General features: G+C 39.6%; 1 protein-coding gene across 2 annotated transcripts; it reads right to left on the bottom strand.

The window, feature by feature from the left end:
- Window positions 1-476: 476 nt before the first annotated feature.
- SAP30L (SAP30 like) lies at window positions 477-16102 on the bottom strand. 2 transcript variants are annotated; one of them, XM_031953575.1, is made up of 4 exons: window positions 15770-16086; window positions 9146-9268; window positions 5569-5667; window positions 477-3129 (listed from the first exon to the last, which is right to left on the bottom strand). In XM_031953575.1, exons 1-4 carry the CDS (start codon window positions 15992-15994, stop codon window positions 3001-3003), a joined length of 576 nt encoding a protein of 191 aa, XP_031809435.1. In that variant the 5' UTR covers window positions 15995-16086; the 3' UTR covers window positions 477-3000. The 2 variants fall into 2 exon arrangements, with proteins under 2 accessions (XP_031809435.1, XP_031809436.1); XM_031953576.1 differs by lacking the exon at window positions 5569-5667 and having other exon boundaries at window positions 15770-16102.
- Between the last annotated feature and the right edge of the window lie 433 nt (window positions 16103-16535).

Here is a 16535-nt window from a genome sequence, read left to right as displayed (position 1 = left end):
GAGAGTTTCATCCTTCCTCTTTCAGTGGAAGAAAAATTCTGAGCCTCCATTTTGTTTTCCTGAGGCAATTGGAGTTAAGTGACTTGCCCAGGGTCACACAGCTAGGAAGTGTTAATTGTCTGAAAATAGATTTGAATTCAGGTCCTCCTGACTTCAGGGCTGGTGCTCTCTCCACTGTACCACCTTAGCTGCCCCAAGCCTCTATTAACATTAAAATACTTTCTCTCTCTTTTTTTTTAAAAAGGGAAAACAACACTGTTCTTGGTACACAATGGACTCAAACGATAGTGAGGAAAATTCCTCTTAGATTTCTGTTAAAAACAAAAGCATCCTTAAAAACACACTTTGAACAGATGGAGCCTGACATCATCTTCCCTAGGAAAGAAATGTACTGCTACTGAAATGGAAAAAACAGATTATCAGGTTAAAACACAAACAACCAAAACCAAAACCAAAACCAATGGCATGTTTCACTATTTTAGTCTGAGAGTTAGAGAGATATTTTATTCTTTGAAATACCAACATTTTCACAGAGGGCATTCAAATACTGCTTTAATCCATAGCGCCCCCCCAACCACCCCATCAACTATCGCCTGGAGGGAACATAATCTCCTTTAGGTAATGAATGAGAGGGACAGTACTGAGAGTTCTGATAGGGTCTATCAGGGTTTGAAGCAGTCTCTTGGAAAAGGTTCAATCTCATTAAGAAAGAAGTACACGTTATCCAGCAGTGTGGGCTCTTTTGGTCTTTCACAATGCCTACCCCAACAATCCTTTGGCTAGAAGCAGCACAGTGTAGGAAGGAGAGTGCTACACTTGCAACTTGGAAGACCCTGGTTTGAGTCCTCACTTTACTACTAATGGACTAGTCACCCAGGTGACTTGGACAAGTCACTCACCTCCAGTTTTCTTCTCTGTAAAATACAGATAATTCTTGCTCTAGTTACTTCCTAGTTTTGTTGTGAGGAAGATGCTTTGTATATTGCAAAGCACTAATACAATTGTGACCCATTCTTATGAATAAATATACATGGAATTGAAATGAATGCAAGCCCTCAGGGAGCAAACTTCACCCTCTTCTTTTGGGTAGGAAGCACATTAAAATAAGATCCCCAAGATCCAAAGTATAGTCTATATACATTCATTTACAGTATTTAAAAATGCTTGGATTTTTTTTTTTTGGAACATGCATTTTGGATGTGGGTAAAAAGATTTCCAGCTAAGGGAACGTGTTGCAATTGAGTTACAGAAGTGCTCCTGGTAGGGAGTGACCTGTAGATGACATTTATGTGGTTCTGCTCCACTGAATCTTCCAAAACTTTGTAAAACCACTCAGCAACAATTCTCTCACTTCTACACTCCTGGTGTCTCCGCTGTACATGTATTAACATTCTATCTTAGGGGCAAAGCTACTTTGACTGCTTAAGGTTAAGATCTCAGTGTCAAAACCAAGTTACGACACCACGGCAGCTGTCCATAAAACACAAAAGAATCAAGAAATTCGTAAGTTTAAAATCCAAGCTTTTCTCCTCCCCACCCCCCAAACATCCTGATTATAGCCATTTGCAAAAAAGCATACTTTCAAACATAAAACTTTAAGAAAAAAAAAAAAAACAAACCCTTGGCTTTGACATATAATCTTATGGGAAGAATCTGACCTTTAGAACGTCAAATACTGGGTAAATTACTAAGCTTAAATTAGTTGGCTTGATTTTATCAATCCAGGAGAAGCAAACTGCACATAAGACGGGTCACTGGTATGATAAGCTCTATTGTAGACGCCTTTGGAAGCCTGATAATGCTGCATGAACACCAAAACCCAAACATTTTCTGTTCCTCAACTGATTTTGTTTTGAGTGGAAACGATCATATCACCATTCTCGGTGATTTTGAAGGTATCTCCTGTTTGGCCAATGAATTTGCTCTTAAAGAAAGGAAGGTGGATAGGTCCTATCTCCTAGCTTCAGCAAAAATAGCTGTGTGCCTATCAGGGATAGCAACACCAGTTGTAAGGGTTTTCCTGTCAATATTTCTAGAACTGCAACATTGCTCAACAAATACAACTGCCCTGAAATCCTAATTTGGCTTGAATCATCCCAACACCCTCCCTCCCCCCATTCACACTCTCACTCGCTCCCTCACTCTCTCATGCTCACACATACACACTTGCACCAAATACTTCTATTCCTTTCACTCTCTCCAAAATAAGGTCACAGAATCTTAGAGTTGGGAAGGGACCTGGGATGGTCATCCACCAACTCCTACCTGAAGCATGACACTAATCTTTCCCACCAATCCAACAGAAGAGATCTGTGGCAGCTGTTCACATTTGGTATTTTTGGTGCTTAATGAACCAACAGATCTTTAGCTGAGTGCCTACTCCAGGCAAGGCACTGTGTTGGTAGTGTGGAAACAGATTTTCAATGGGTTCAGAAGGATGTGTTGGCTGACTCCAGTGAACTGCAAAGCTGGTGAAAAATGGGGGACTTCTGGGCCCTGGGCAGGTTACATGAAGTTACATACATCCTTCTGCCCATATACCTTAATCCTCAACTGCTGCTTCCCTGGTATCTATGGCTAGGTCCCAACACAATGGCCATCTGGCTCAAGGGAAGTTATTGAATTGTTTGATTTATAACCTATTAGATCCCACATTTCCAGAAGAAATGATTTAATGCTGTAATCTGCTGCATCATAGCCTGCCACAGTCATGTAAGAGTGCTTGACTCTTATTTCTCAATCCAGTCTTAAAAGAAAGTCTTTCTATACACACATGGAAGCAATAGAATACACTACTCCTGGCCACAAAAGGCCTTACATATTTAGTAGGCGCTTAATGAATCTTCGTTGAACTGAACTGAAAATTGAATTCTTCCATCATTCATACTTTTTTTCCCTTAAATTTACAGTAGAATTTAACAGTCTTCATTGGTACAAATGTACCAGGTATCACCAGTCTTTTAAGTATTATACTTAATTTCTTGACAGTCGAACTCTTCATCATTCCAGTTGCTTGTTACTCTCTGCTTTCTGATCCAGTCTACTCTTGTTACTCTTCACCATATAGATGAAATAAGCAAGGGTCTCTTTCTCATTCACTGGGATGTTCCGGAAGTGACGGCTGACAGTCTATGTGGAGAATACAAAGGGTTCACTTAATTCACAAACTGGAGCAACAAAATTCTCTCTCTAGGGACATCTCACTACAGGGAATCTCCCACTTAAAAGTAGGTTATATTTCTTTCTTTCTTTTTTTTTTTTTTAATGTTGTCCATATAGAATCACTGTTCTACAGAATGAAGGCTAGGCTCCCTGGCCAGCTCACACAAATTTAGCTGACATTTTAAGTGAGTTATGGTACAGCAGGTCTGGAACTAGAAGCTCTTAGCCTGAATCTTGACTCTACCATTTATTGGCTGTGGAACACTGGGCAAGCCACCTGTCCTCTTTGGGAATATTTCCTCTCTTACACTATTCACCTTACTGGGCTATTGTGAGGATCCAATGAGGTCACCTGTACAAAATTCTTTGTAACTTTTTAAGTGTGATGTGAAGGGGAGCTATAATTTTTAGATGACTGTGAAGAATATTAACAGAACTATTTCAATGATATCTGATTGCCATCAACAAGTATTTTTGCAGGAAGATGCATTTTTAGCTTTAATGCAGGGTGTCAGGAATATATTTTCCCTTTTTATTGGTTCAGTCAATTAGGATAGTAAAACCTTGCTGATGGTGGCTACCCTAGGGATACATACTCCTGAGAATGATTAACTTGTTAGTTTTCCATATTCAACTGAGTTTAATACAACAAATATATATTGAGAGCCTACCATATATGCAAAGTATTATAAAGGATGGATACCTAAATATGAGAAAATAGCTCTCTATAATGAGTAAGTAACTTTCAAGGTCAATTTACTCAGTGTTCTGAATTGGGAAACAAAAGGAAGATGCCTTCTGGAAGACTGTGGTTTTGGGGAGAAGGGTAGTCACAAAAAATCTGGTCTGCATTTCAGCTTTGCCACTTAATGGCATGGCCTTAGATAAGTTATTATACATTCTCTGAAACAGTTTCTTCATCTTTAAAATGAAGATAAAGCTACTACCTCAAAGGGAAGGTGTGAAAAAAGTGCTTTTGAATCATTAAGTATCAGAGAAAGGAGTTATAAATACACACATATATATGAATATGTATTTGCACACACACATACACATGTACATATACATATATATGGAAAAAGAGGAAGGTAGAGAGAGAACACATTTAAATGATTACATTAAATGTAATGGAACTTTTGTCAACTTACTCAAGATCATTTCCCCATCTTTACATAGATCTTTGTAAACATGTCAATTTTTTAGATCTGTTGAAATAAGTTTCCAATTGAATAAATTGAGACTCTAAATCCATAAATTTATCTAACAAGAAGCTGAACAACTCTTTGTGAAACATGGAAAGAGAAAAAAAGCCATCTTTTCATTGGCTTATTCAAATTCAAACTCATTAGTCTGACATTCAAGGCCCTTTGCAATAAAATGTCATACTATCCTTTTAGTCTTATGTCATGTCACATGGATTCCCCCTAGTCAATAATGATGCATATTTTCACCCTTTAATAGCACTTTGGAAGCATTTCTCTGCTTACTGTGTATTATTTGATATTATAGTTATTTATTTACCATAGACTACAAAAGCCATGAGGGGAAAGAATGTCATATATAAACTTTGCATCTCCCCTAATGCCTACTGGGCACATAAATTATTTACAATTTTTCACTGGATTCTTGATTACTCTTTGTTTTAAAGTTTAGTGAATACAAGTTTCTTCTTTATCCCATACTCCTTCCACCAACAGACTTAAAACCTGTTTCAATAAATGGAACACAATGTATTAGAATTCCCCTGTGTTTTACTTGGACCTCTAATGAGGACTAGTCAAGGGAAAATCGAAAAAGCCAATGAGGAAGTTTCCATAGAAAGAATAAAAAGGAAGTGAGACTGCTGGCTTTTATGAGACAACAGAAAATCCAGAGTTGACTGCTGGGCCTAGGACACCTAGAAAAAAGGACATAGGAAAAAAAGAGAAGGGGAGGGGAGATGTGGGAACAGATAGGAGAGAATCCACAAAAGTACCTACAAGAGTACAGAAATGATTTAAAAATATTAGGTTATGACAGCATAATGGGCTATAGAGGAAGAATATAGAAATATGCAAATAATCAACCATTACCACATTACAATGAAGAATCAGGAGACTTGGGTGTCTTAAGTAAGTCATGTGATCTTTTCTTGGCTGAAGCCTCTTGAACATTGAATTTTTTTTTTTTTTAAAAACAAAGATGCAAAGAGCCACAGTCCTAGAAAGAAGTTTGGAATGAGAGACTGGGGCAGGGATGGGGAGGAGAGAAATAGAGGGGAACTAATTCAAGAAAAGGATCCTTTTTATTGAGGATGATAAAAGGTAACCATACAATTATTATCAGAGAACGCAGCAGGCTCTAGTGAAAGAAGTCAGGAGGAAGAATGTGAAGGTTATTATTTTCAAAAGCCATATCCCTACATACTTCTGCTAGCTGTGCCTTGTTGAATCCTGGTCTGGTCTGCAACTTGTAATGCCTTTTGTAGCGCCTCAATGTATTCACTTGCAACTGGTACAAATCAACCTGGAGAGAACAATAAAGAAACTATTATCAACAAGTATTTCATTATCTGCTCAGCATTGTGCTAGTTATAAATGAATGAAGCATTTATTAAACTCTTACTATGTGCAAAACATTGGGCTAAGTGCTGGGGATACTAATAGAAAATTATGGAAATGCTAGAAAGGAAGTATAAAGAATGGTAGCTCAATGGATTCATAAGTTAATTGAGGATAGAAAAGAGTGGCAAGCAACTCAGCATTACACTATTTAGTACTGATTATCAAAGAAAGGGAGCGAACCATTAGGGCTGAAAAGGTCAAACAGACTTTATAGCACTCTGATAGTATAAGTAGAGTTTAAAGAAGGGAAGTGAATGAAGAATTGGAGGCGGATGAAGAAGACACAGTACATGGTAAAGAGAGCAGAGAGAAAACCTGCCTTTTTGGAGTGGGACGGGAATGGAAATGGAAGATGAGGTTGGGTGTGTAGGGTAAAGTTTGGCAGACACATGCTTGAATAAGTGCCTACTAAGTCCTGCAAAAAATCAATAATCCAGACATTGTTCTATGAGATACAAATCAGGGACTAGCAAATATTCTACTAGGTGCTAGGGATAAAAAGACAAATGAAAACTCTTCTTAATTTCAAGGAATTTATAGTCTAAGGAGAAAGATCTGATACTACATATGTGTACAAGTTATCTCTTCCTATAGATGAAAACTACTTATGGGCAAAGATTGTTTCACTTTTGTCTTTCCATGCCCTGGCCCTAGCATGATGCCTGACATTTGGGAGGTATTGAGTAAATGCTGGTTGATTCATCATTAATAATAATGATAGAAATTAGATTAAAGTGCTATCTCATTTGATTCCCACCAAGAGGAAGGTGCTTTTTAAAATTTCCATTTTAAAGATGAGGAAACCAAGGCCAAGAAAAATTTATTTCACTTGCTTAGTTACATAGTTATGAAGTATATGGAAGAAGATTTGAACCCACGGTTCCTGAATCAAGTCTAACATTCTATTCACTGTACCACATAGCTATCTTTTATTGATATTCAAAAGTAAAAGATATTGAGGGCAAAGAAGACATTTAAACAAAGTACCCTAGGAAGATCTGGAATAGGAAAAGAGTACTTTCAGAGGGTGATCAGTGAAGAGTCAGGAAAGGCTACAAAGAGGAGATAGCATCTGTGCTGAACTCTGAAAGAAGATAAGGAGCCTGAAAGCAAGAGAAGGGGAAAGTGTGCATGCAATCTTTGGACAATAGCCTATGGAAATGCATATAGGCAGAGGATGGCATGTTGCATGGGGTTTGATGTAAGAAGGAGATAGTATCAATTAAGAATATGATGCAGCAACCCACGTGTGGGGTGATGAGAATAATACAGCTTAGGATGGTGACCTTAGGAACAGAGAAAAAATGGTGAAACAAGGAGACAATCTCAAAGAAAGAAATGGTAGAACTTGATGAGATTAAAAAGAGAGAATGAAGAAGAAATAAGTGTGAAAGTTGTAGCCTCAAATTCTGTTTTAAGCATACTTCTATCCTAATTTCAGAATGAAGGTAGTCACTTACCATCAACCAAAAAAAACCTGGCCCTACAGGGCATCTCACCAATTGCCCTGCATCCCTATTTCTCCCTGCTTTCGACCTCTTGTTCTAGGAATAACAATAAAACCAACAGTACTACTGTTATCAAAAAAGATATGAAAATCAAATGCCTTATAGCTCCACTCACAACCTAGACCAAAAACGCACTTCCCTGTCCACTATTGCCTCCCCCATTAGAATGTAAGCTCCTTGAAGGAAGGGATTGTCTCATTTCTCTACATCTAAAGACTCTGAAAGATCTTCATATGCTTAAGGCAAGAGTCACTATCAATGATTAAATGGTGAAGATCAAGGTGGATTTGGTATACCCCTTTCAAAAAATACAATATAAGAAACACTGATGTCTCAGAAAAAATGGATTAATTTATGTACTCTGGAATAGATGGAGAGGGGCAAGTAGTTGGTACAGTGAAGAGAGTGTTGGGTCTGAAAGGAAGACTTGTCTTCCTGAGTTCAAATTTAGCCTCAGACACTTAACAATATGTGATCCTGGGCAAGTCACTTAACCTTGTTTGCCTTAGCTCCCTTATTTATAATATGGGCTACAGAAGGAAATGGCAAACTACTATAGTATCCCTGCCAAGAAAACTCTAATTGGGGTCACAGAAAGTCAGCTATGACTAAACAACAACATACAAAGCGAGTCATCAGTTTGAGGGACTCAAGCCCTTTATTTCTTTCTAGACCATTTCATTAAAACTTTTCATGTGAAAGGAATTTTGAAAAAGGAACATCAGTTCTTGAAGAAAAAAAAGAAGGCAAAGAACAAAAGAAACAGTATAACTGGGTCTGGAAAAGGTACAAGAAGGGGAACATAAATGCCATAAGTTTAAAAAATTGCTCAGCTTCATTACTACCTTGCTGTATGACCTTGCCCAAGTCACTGCCTCTTTGTAATGCCTCACGTTTACAACTGTAAAATAAGAAAGCTGTACCAGGTGATCTCCAAGGTCTCTTCTAGTGCTGACATTCTGTAAAATCTGCAGACAAAAGACTATCTCCTCTCTCCATTCCTGCAGAATCATTTCTACTGGAGTGCCCTATGAAATATTCATGCACCAGACATACAATGTGTGCTAAACGCTTCTACTTCTTTTAAGTCTTAAGTGAAAACAATTTAGAAAGAAAGAAAATCCAATATTCCTTCCTGAGCACTTGTTTAAAGCTTTCTTCTTGACAGAGGTAGGCATCTTTGAGGCAAGGCTGTCTCTTAGATGGAAAAGTTCTTGTGCGTTCTAGCTATTGTAAATGAAATAGCTTCTCTGGTTCAAGGCTATATCTGGGGATACTTTCAGGGTCCAAAATGTTAAGAGGCAAAAATTAATAGCTTTATGAAATTCTATGCAGCACTTCGGTTTATGAATTATCCTAAAAGTCTTTAAAAGAAAGGCAGCTTGGTGGCTGAGAAAATTCATTTCTCTCCTTTCTTCAAAGAGGTAAGGACTATGGGTGTGGAATACTGCATTTATTGTCAGATGTGACTAAAGCATTAGCTGATTTTGCTGAACTGCTTTTTTTCTTTCTCTTAAAATCTTTGTTACAAGGAAAGACTAAATGAGAAAAGGGAATGAAGGTGATATTTTTTAAAAAGTGTTATTAAAAATAAGGTTTAAAAAGTAGTCTAGATAGTAAAAGGGGTCAGAAGACTGGGGTTCTAGTCAAAACTTTGCCAAAGTTTATGCCATATTATCTTGAAGGTTACCTCTTTCTGAGGTTTCTTAAGCTACAAAATGAAATGAGGGGTTTGGACTAGATGATACCAAAGGTCTTTTCTTTCTCAATTTTGCTTTAAGGTCCCTTCCAAGTCAAATATTCCATAGACTTCTGATAAGGCCTAAGATATACACTGGACACAATTCATCCTTTACATTTTCTGATCGCTACCTCAGGGATGTCTGTTTCATGCTCAGGAGAATCTCCACCATCATCACTGGTCTTTCTCTTCCTTTTATTTCGTACGCTCTGGATGAAATTTTTGTGAAAATCACAGATATACAGATGTCTTACCTAGAGGGAAACAAACACAGCTAAAGTGAATTGCCAGTTAACAATACAATAGGCTCAGTACCCAGAATATTAATTGACAGTATATCCACTGCCTATTATGGGAAAGGCACCAGGGGAGCTACAAAGTATGATACATACAGTTCCTACCCTAAGGAATTTAAGATCTAGTTGGAGAGATAAGATACATAGTTAATATTGCATTACAGTAATAATAACTCATATTTATATACTGCTTTAACATTTTCACAAAGCACTTTCAAAATGTTTACAAAGACAGTCAGTGATAAATGCCAAATAATGAGTGCATTGAGTTGAGAGAAGGGAGAAATGTGGGTTTGCTGTAGTCAAGGGAGGCTTTGTAAGAAAGCTATTATCATTATTAATATTGCTATTAAGGTTTCCTGCAGGAGGTAGGACTTGAATGGAGATATAAAGGATGAACAGGATTGGATTAGTCAGAGGAGAAGGAAGACATCATTCCAGATGTGGTGAACAGCAAGGGCATGGAAAAGAACAGCATATATTCTAAGAACAATAAAGAGCCTGGTTTAGCTGGGAAAGAGGGTCAAACCAGCCAGCAATAGGAAATATATGTGGAAATGAGACTGAAGCCAAACTATGAAAGGGCCTTCAATGTCAGCTGAGGAGTTTGTCCTTTATTCTGTTGACAATGGCAAGCCAATAAAGGTTTTGTGTTTTAATTAAATTTTATTGATACTTTTTGTTTTTATAGTATAGTAATTTCTGGATATGCTCCACCCTTGCCCCCAAACTGAACCCTTTCTTATACCAAAGGAAAACAATTGAGTAGAATATAACTGATCAGTGACTGAGTGTGCAACATCCCCTGCCTTCTTGCTATTTAGGGTCACTACTGGACTTTCAATTACTCAGAGTTGCCCCTGAAGGTTTTTTGGAATAAGAGAAGAATGTGACAAAAAAGATTTTAGCAAGATTTAGAAGTATTAGGAGTTTGCAAGGGGGAGGGGGGGAGATAACAAAGTTGGCCTTGAAGAATGAACAAAACCTGAAAAGAGTGAGCAAGGATGTTCTAGATGACCGAGTTATGATATTTTATATGAGTAATATCTACTTACAAATAAGTTGCCAAATTTTCTTAAAATTTCATTCTATGTATGAATCTAAAACCTATGATACAAGGGAAATCTTTGTCAAATTACTTACCCACACTGGGCCTCAGCTGCTCCATGTAAAAAGCAAGGGAATTTAGACTAATCTCTAAGGTTTCTGATTTTTCTATAATTCTCAGACTATGTTTCTGACTTCATGTACAGATCAAATTATAAAGAAAGATAAAAAACTTTATATTATTGAGGAAAAACTTAGTGGCTGATCCAAATACTTATTTTGTGATATTTCTTTTTATGGATACAGGCTGATTTTTTTTTTTTTTAAGTTGCAACTTATACAGCCTTACAGAGTTTTTATGCAAATATTTCATTTAAATCACATAACAATCTAAATAGAGCAGGGCTTATTAATCCCTTTCTTAAGAGAAAGCAACAGTTCACTGAGGCAAAATGATTCAAACAATGTCACAAAGATAACCAATGCTAGAGCTGAGACTAAATATTCTAGTTCTGAGACTTTAGATGTTTCAAGTCTAGGTCACTTCCCTCTCCAGCATACTACTCCCTTCAAATGCTCAAAGCCCATGACTACATATAAGGATGGATAAGGAGGAGAGGGATCTGATTTTGCTAAACCCCAGGGTTAGCTAAGGGAAACCATAGAGAAATGAGCGGTTCTCTAAATTACTTAGAATTATTGACACTGAAGCAGATGGTGCACAAATGTTCTCTTCGTCTTCTAATTGGACACTTTTGAATTGGAGGTTACTTTCTGGATTGCTAGTTAAAAGATGAAAGTAAACGGATATGAAATCAGCCCACAATAAATTTGGCACTTTTCAATGAGAAAATAATAAACACTGGCAATTTATTTGGATGAACATTTTTTTTTTTTAATTGAGTTAGATCCTTTGGTAATAAATAGTTTTAAGTTTAAGCATGGGTGGAAGTGATTTATTTTGGCCCCTACAACACTTTTGTCTTTTAAAAGTTACTGGGCAGGACTGCATTTGGCTAGTGCTGTTAAAGATGGAGTCTATTAATTCAGAAAAGCATTGAAAGACTTCAATAAACTGATTCAGAAGGAAGTAAGCAGAAAAAGAAACAATGTTAATTGGAAGAACAACAGAAGGAACCTAACCATCTAATTATAATGATCAAATTTGGCCATCAGGTAAAGAAGAGAAAATCTCTTTTTCTTCATTCTTTGCAGAATAAGAAAGATAGGGTGTAGAATAATGCATATTTTATCACTAGGCTCTCCTTTTTATTAGAAAAAAAGAACCTTTACTAGAGATGTCAGTTGGTTTCACTATTTTAAAAAGTAGTTATATGGGTTGGGGAAAGGAGGGATTTATGTGTGTGTATGCATAAATATATGTAGATAAAACTGATATAAAAAAAGTCCTTCCAAAAAATAACAATAAAAATTCAAAATAAATACAAAGCAAAATAAGACCTCTTTTAGGTCTGTTCTTTCCGAAACGTAAGGCCTTTGGCAAATCACTTAAACTTTGTGGGCCTCAGTTTCTTCTTCTGTAAAATGAGTTAAATTTGATGACTTCTAAGATCCAGCTCTAAATCTACAATCCTCAAGCCTTAAATAGTCAGTTAAGAAGCATTTAGTAAGCACTTACTTTGTGGCAAGTATTTTGTAAATGTTTTTGTAAAAAAAAAAAAAAGAAGAAGAAGATTTTTTTGTATGTTTCATAAAAAAATATGCCAAGTATTTTGTAAAAAAAAAAAAAAAAAAAAGTAAACATTCACTATCAAGGACCTTACAGTCTAATGAGGTAGACAGCAATCATTTAGAGTCTTTCAACTATTTTAAAATATTTCAAGACACAGGAAGTCTCAAGTACTATCTTTATAGTCAAAGTCAAAATGAATGGCATTCTAATATATGATTCCTTTCTTCAGAGACATAGTTCTTCCTCAATGGTCCATCTAAGTAAGAAAGGGAAGGTATTATTCTTCTAGTTAACTGACACTAAAAATGAAAGAAAATATGAGCTCAACTCATGTTTCTACAACACTGGTTTCTACAAAGCATTAACCTCAATTACATCTCTGGGAGGAGGCGGCACCAGTATTATTCTCATTTTTCAGATGGCAAAAGGAAATAAGGTTTGAGAAGTAAAGTGAGGTCTATGATCATATTGCTAACTAATGACAGAGCTGGGATTTGAAACCACATGTCCTTCTACTCAAATCTTCCTACCATACCACATGGCCTCCAAGAGTTGCACATGGGTATAAAAATCAAGAGTTGAGCCATAATAAAACTTGATTGTGGAAAATTAAAAGTTGAAAATCTTTAGAGATTATTTAGTCCAACTGTTAACTAGAGGACAAAGGAGATAGCTGAGGCCCAGAAAGAAGGGTTTTTTTTTTTTTTTTGCCAGAATTAGGATTAAAACTGGCTCCTTCCATAGTTCCAGGATGCTACTTCTACTAAGCTAACTAGTCAAACAGCCTAAAGTCCTTTCAATTCAACAATATTTCTTTTTACTGCATCATGCTAATCACTATTTGGTTCCCTTCAAAAGAGAAGAGATATGCCAAAAAGAGGTGATTTTTGAAATAAAGAACACTGCCAACACATCAATAATAAATAGTATAAAGCTACATAACGATTGCTTCAATCATCTGCTTTCTGAGGCTATTAAAACACAATTTCTGCTTTTGTATTGACATGACCTTGGATGTCACTTACCCTCTACAGGCTTCATTTTCATTATCTGTGAGAAATAAAGGTGTTGAACTAGATGGTTTGTAAGGTCCCTTTCAATGTATTCTATGTTTTAAGGTTCTTGCTATGACATTCCATGATTCTATAAATACTGAGTCAGCATATGCTTTTAACCATTACCAAGAACAGATTTTCTGTAATTCAGCTGATTGGGATTTGGAAAGAGTATCCCCCCTTATCTTCATTCCCCCCCCATTTGCAAATCTGATTTTTAGCAAGAAAGCTGTTACTTTTCACTGAAGTCCTGCTCATTCTTGAGAAGAAATGGAATCCCTTTCTGAAACGACACCACCTTGAAAAGAAAATTGCTAGTGAATCTGTTCCTAAAAAGTACCATTTGAGAGGTGAGGAGGTATTACTTTTAGCAAGGTAATTGCAATTCATTACCCTTTTTTTCTTATTCCCCAAACATAGGGAAAAATCACCCCCAAATAGTCTAAATCAATGAGGAGACTTGTGGTCTCAACCCAGTTGTAAAAGCATCCAGATGTCAATAGATTTAAAAGCTATGGTAAATATAAGTTGTGATTTCAAAAGTGCACTATTACTGCAATTGCTAAACAGCTTTACAAAGGATTTATAAAAACCCAAACCTAGCTGATAATGGAGGAATATTTCATTTTTTGGCTAATCCTTTAGTTCTAGATGAGAGGCAGTTTGATACAGTAGAACAAGGGACTGGACTTGATGTGAAAGGACTTGGGTTCAATTCTTGGCTCTGCATTTACTAGCTGTGGGAAGTAGTCATTCATCTCACTTAAGACTTCTTGAATGTTAAATAGTCGACCCTGTCTAGTCTCCTTAACAAATCTGACTCCTTAATAGTGAAACTGCCACTGAACTTGACAACAGATGACATTCTAAAAAGCACTCATTATCAACCAATTAAGAACATCTCTAGAATTGTAAACTAGAACCTCCTGCAGACAAGTTTCCTACAATCAGGTAGGAGGCCCTAAGCGTCTTTGTAATCAAATTTAAATTCCCATTCATTCAATTAAAAAATATTTATAACGCTGCAAGATGTAGCACAAGCTATTCAGAGAGTACTTGAAGGAGGAAATCAAGAGCCCCAGCTTTTGTTGCTGGTTCTACCTCTTCCCAGACAAGTGGCCTCGGGCTCAGCACTCCTCCACACAGGACTTCAATTTTCTCATGTATAAAATGGGGTTAAAAATCAGCACATTCAAAAATAAATAAATAAATAAAAGAAAAAAAAAAAGAAGGAAAATTCAGCACATTCATTATCTACCTCATACCTCTGTGCAGCAAAAGGTGCTTTGTACACTATGAAATGCTACAGCTAGGTGAACTGCTTTTTTGAAGCTAGCTAGTGTGTTTTGAGGGAAAAGCTTGGAAGCTTTTTTTGTTGTGGTGGTGGTGAAGATTTGCAAGGTGGAGGGAGAGTGAGAAAACTTCTACACCACCAAAGCATATTGGTTAATTGTTCTGCAAATTTCAGTTTTGGAGAGTGTGTGGGGAGAGGGATTAAAGGTCTTGCCCAGGATCAAAGGTGACACTTGAATTTAGGGACTGTCTTTCAGTGATCTGGAAAACCTATCTCCAAGGAACATAAAGAATCAAGATAGAGGTTTTCAAACTAAGGTTGGTTGGGAAAACAATTAAATCTTTATTTTCAATAACCTCAAATTGCAATTTAGCATTTCCTTAAAAACATTATTCAAAGAAGAGATCCGTAAGACAATCCAAGGGGTTCCAGGCACAAGAAAGGTTAAGGGAAGGACTCAATCCACAGAATAAAATACATTAGAGGAGCAAGCAAGGAACAGCGGTGAGGCCTTTAAGTAGAAAAACATTTGTCCAGGAAGGCTCTCGCTTTCTTTCCTTTCCCATTCAATGTAAAAACCACTCTTCAGAAAAACAAATAAAACCAAAGCGACCTCAGCCTTATTTCTAGCCCCATCTTGGTAAGCTCCATTTCCATAAACACCCGAAAGCACCCTTCCTCTCAAAGCAGCCTTACCATTTGGGGGTTGATCCATGAGCAACTTGACTTCAAGAAAAATTCGGGGTGTGCGTACACACACGTTCTCCATGGGGCAAAAGTTAGAAGCTGAAGAAAAGAAAGCCCACTACCCTCTTCCTAATACACTGCGACGGGAGGGGGCTAAGAGATAATCGGATCCTGATCTCCTCCGTTTCCTGATGAATTAAAACACGGGGATGACTTGGCCAAGGTCACCCCCTCAGATGAGCTCCCGAGGACTCGCTGACCTGGGCAAGCTGATCATAAGGGCTGACTGGGAAAGGGAATCCCTTGGTGGTGCGTCCGGAGCCCCTTCCCAAATGCTAGTGCTCACAACGCACAAAACAAAAGAAACCAACCAATTGCTCTGACGATTTCGAGTGTTGCCCAAGTCCGGGCTCGAGGCTGCATCTGTCCTCCAGCTTGGGGTCCCTGCTCCAGCTCCCTTCCCTCCCCCACTCACCTGAGGAGGGAGCCGAGTGGGGATGGGGATGGGGATGGGGATGGGGACGGGGGTGGGGGCGGGGGAAACAAGGCTCGGAAGGCGCTCCGGGCTCCAGCCTGGGCTCCGCCGCGCGGGCACAGGGCGCACGCGGGCTGTGTGACCTTGGGCCAGTCGCTTGCCCTCTCTGGGCCTCGGTTTCCTGCCCGGCGGGGGCTGGGGAACTCACGCTTTTGTCGATGTCCAGCCGGAGTTTCTTCTGCGAGATGCTCTTCTGGATCCTCTTGCTGAAGGAGGCGTTGCCGGCAGGCCGGACGCAGCGCTCCCCGTCCTCGATCAGGCAGCAGCTCTGGCCGTAGCCGGGGGCGGGCGCGGGCGCAGCGGCGGGCGCGGGGGCCGGGGCCGGGGCTGGGGGCCCTTCCCGGCTGTCCTCCTCGGTGCTGAAGCCGTTCATGGCCCCGGCCCCGGCCCCGGGGACGCTCACGGGGAACTCGAGCCCCTGCCCCCGGGACCCCGGCCCGGTCGCGGTCCCCCCGCCGAGGCGGCCCCCCCGGCCCCGCCCGCGGGCCCGGCCTCCCGCTGCCTGAGCGCGCCCGGGCCCGGCGCGGCCTCGAACCCGCGGCCCCCGGAGCCCCGCGAGCCCCGCGGCGCCCACTGGGCTGCCCCGCTCTCCCCGAGGCGGCGGCCTCGGCGGCGGCGGAAGTCCCGCCCGCGAGTCACCATTGGTCACTAGAAGGCACGGGGCGTGGCCGGATCCCTCGGCGGCCGCGATCATTGGTCGCGGAGCCCGCCTGTCATGAGAGGCCGGCTCCTTCCTGGACTCTGCGGGGACGGGTCCGAAGTAGAGAAAGTGCAAAGCCGGAGAGTTGGTGGCCGGGGTAGGAGCCGCGGCCCCGGGCCAGCAGCTGCTCAGAGCCGGGCGGGGGCGGACGGAGCCTCCGAGGGACAGGCGGCGCAGCCGGGACAGGCAGACCCCGAGCAGGGAGGTCCCAGGG

This window comes from Sarcophilus harrisii, chromosome 2, assembly GCF_902635505.1.
Source record: "Sarcophilus harrisii chromosome 2, mSarHar1.11, whole genome shotgun sequence".
Taxonomy (NCBI): domain Eukaryota; kingdom Metazoa; phylum Chordata; class Mammalia; order Dasyuromorphia; family Dasyuridae; genus Sarcophilus; species Sarcophilus harrisii.
This window is presented reverse-complemented; position numbering and strand designations above follow the sequence as displayed.

Bases quoted from the DNA above. Each gene is read 5' to 3' on its own strand.
- SAP30L (XM_031953575.1), bottom strand. From the start codon at position 15,994: ATGAACGGCTTCAGCACCGAGGAGGACAGCCGGGAAGGGCCCCCAGCC. The intron at 5,668-9,145 runs GTAGCGATCAGA...TGTTCTCTCCAG, and splicing joins ATGAAACAGACATCCCTGAG to GTTGATTTGTACCAGTTGCA. The intron at 3,130-5,568 runs GTATGTAGGGAT...TTCTCCACATAG, and splicing joins ACAAGGCACAGCTAGCAGAA to ACTGTCAGCCGTCACTTCCG.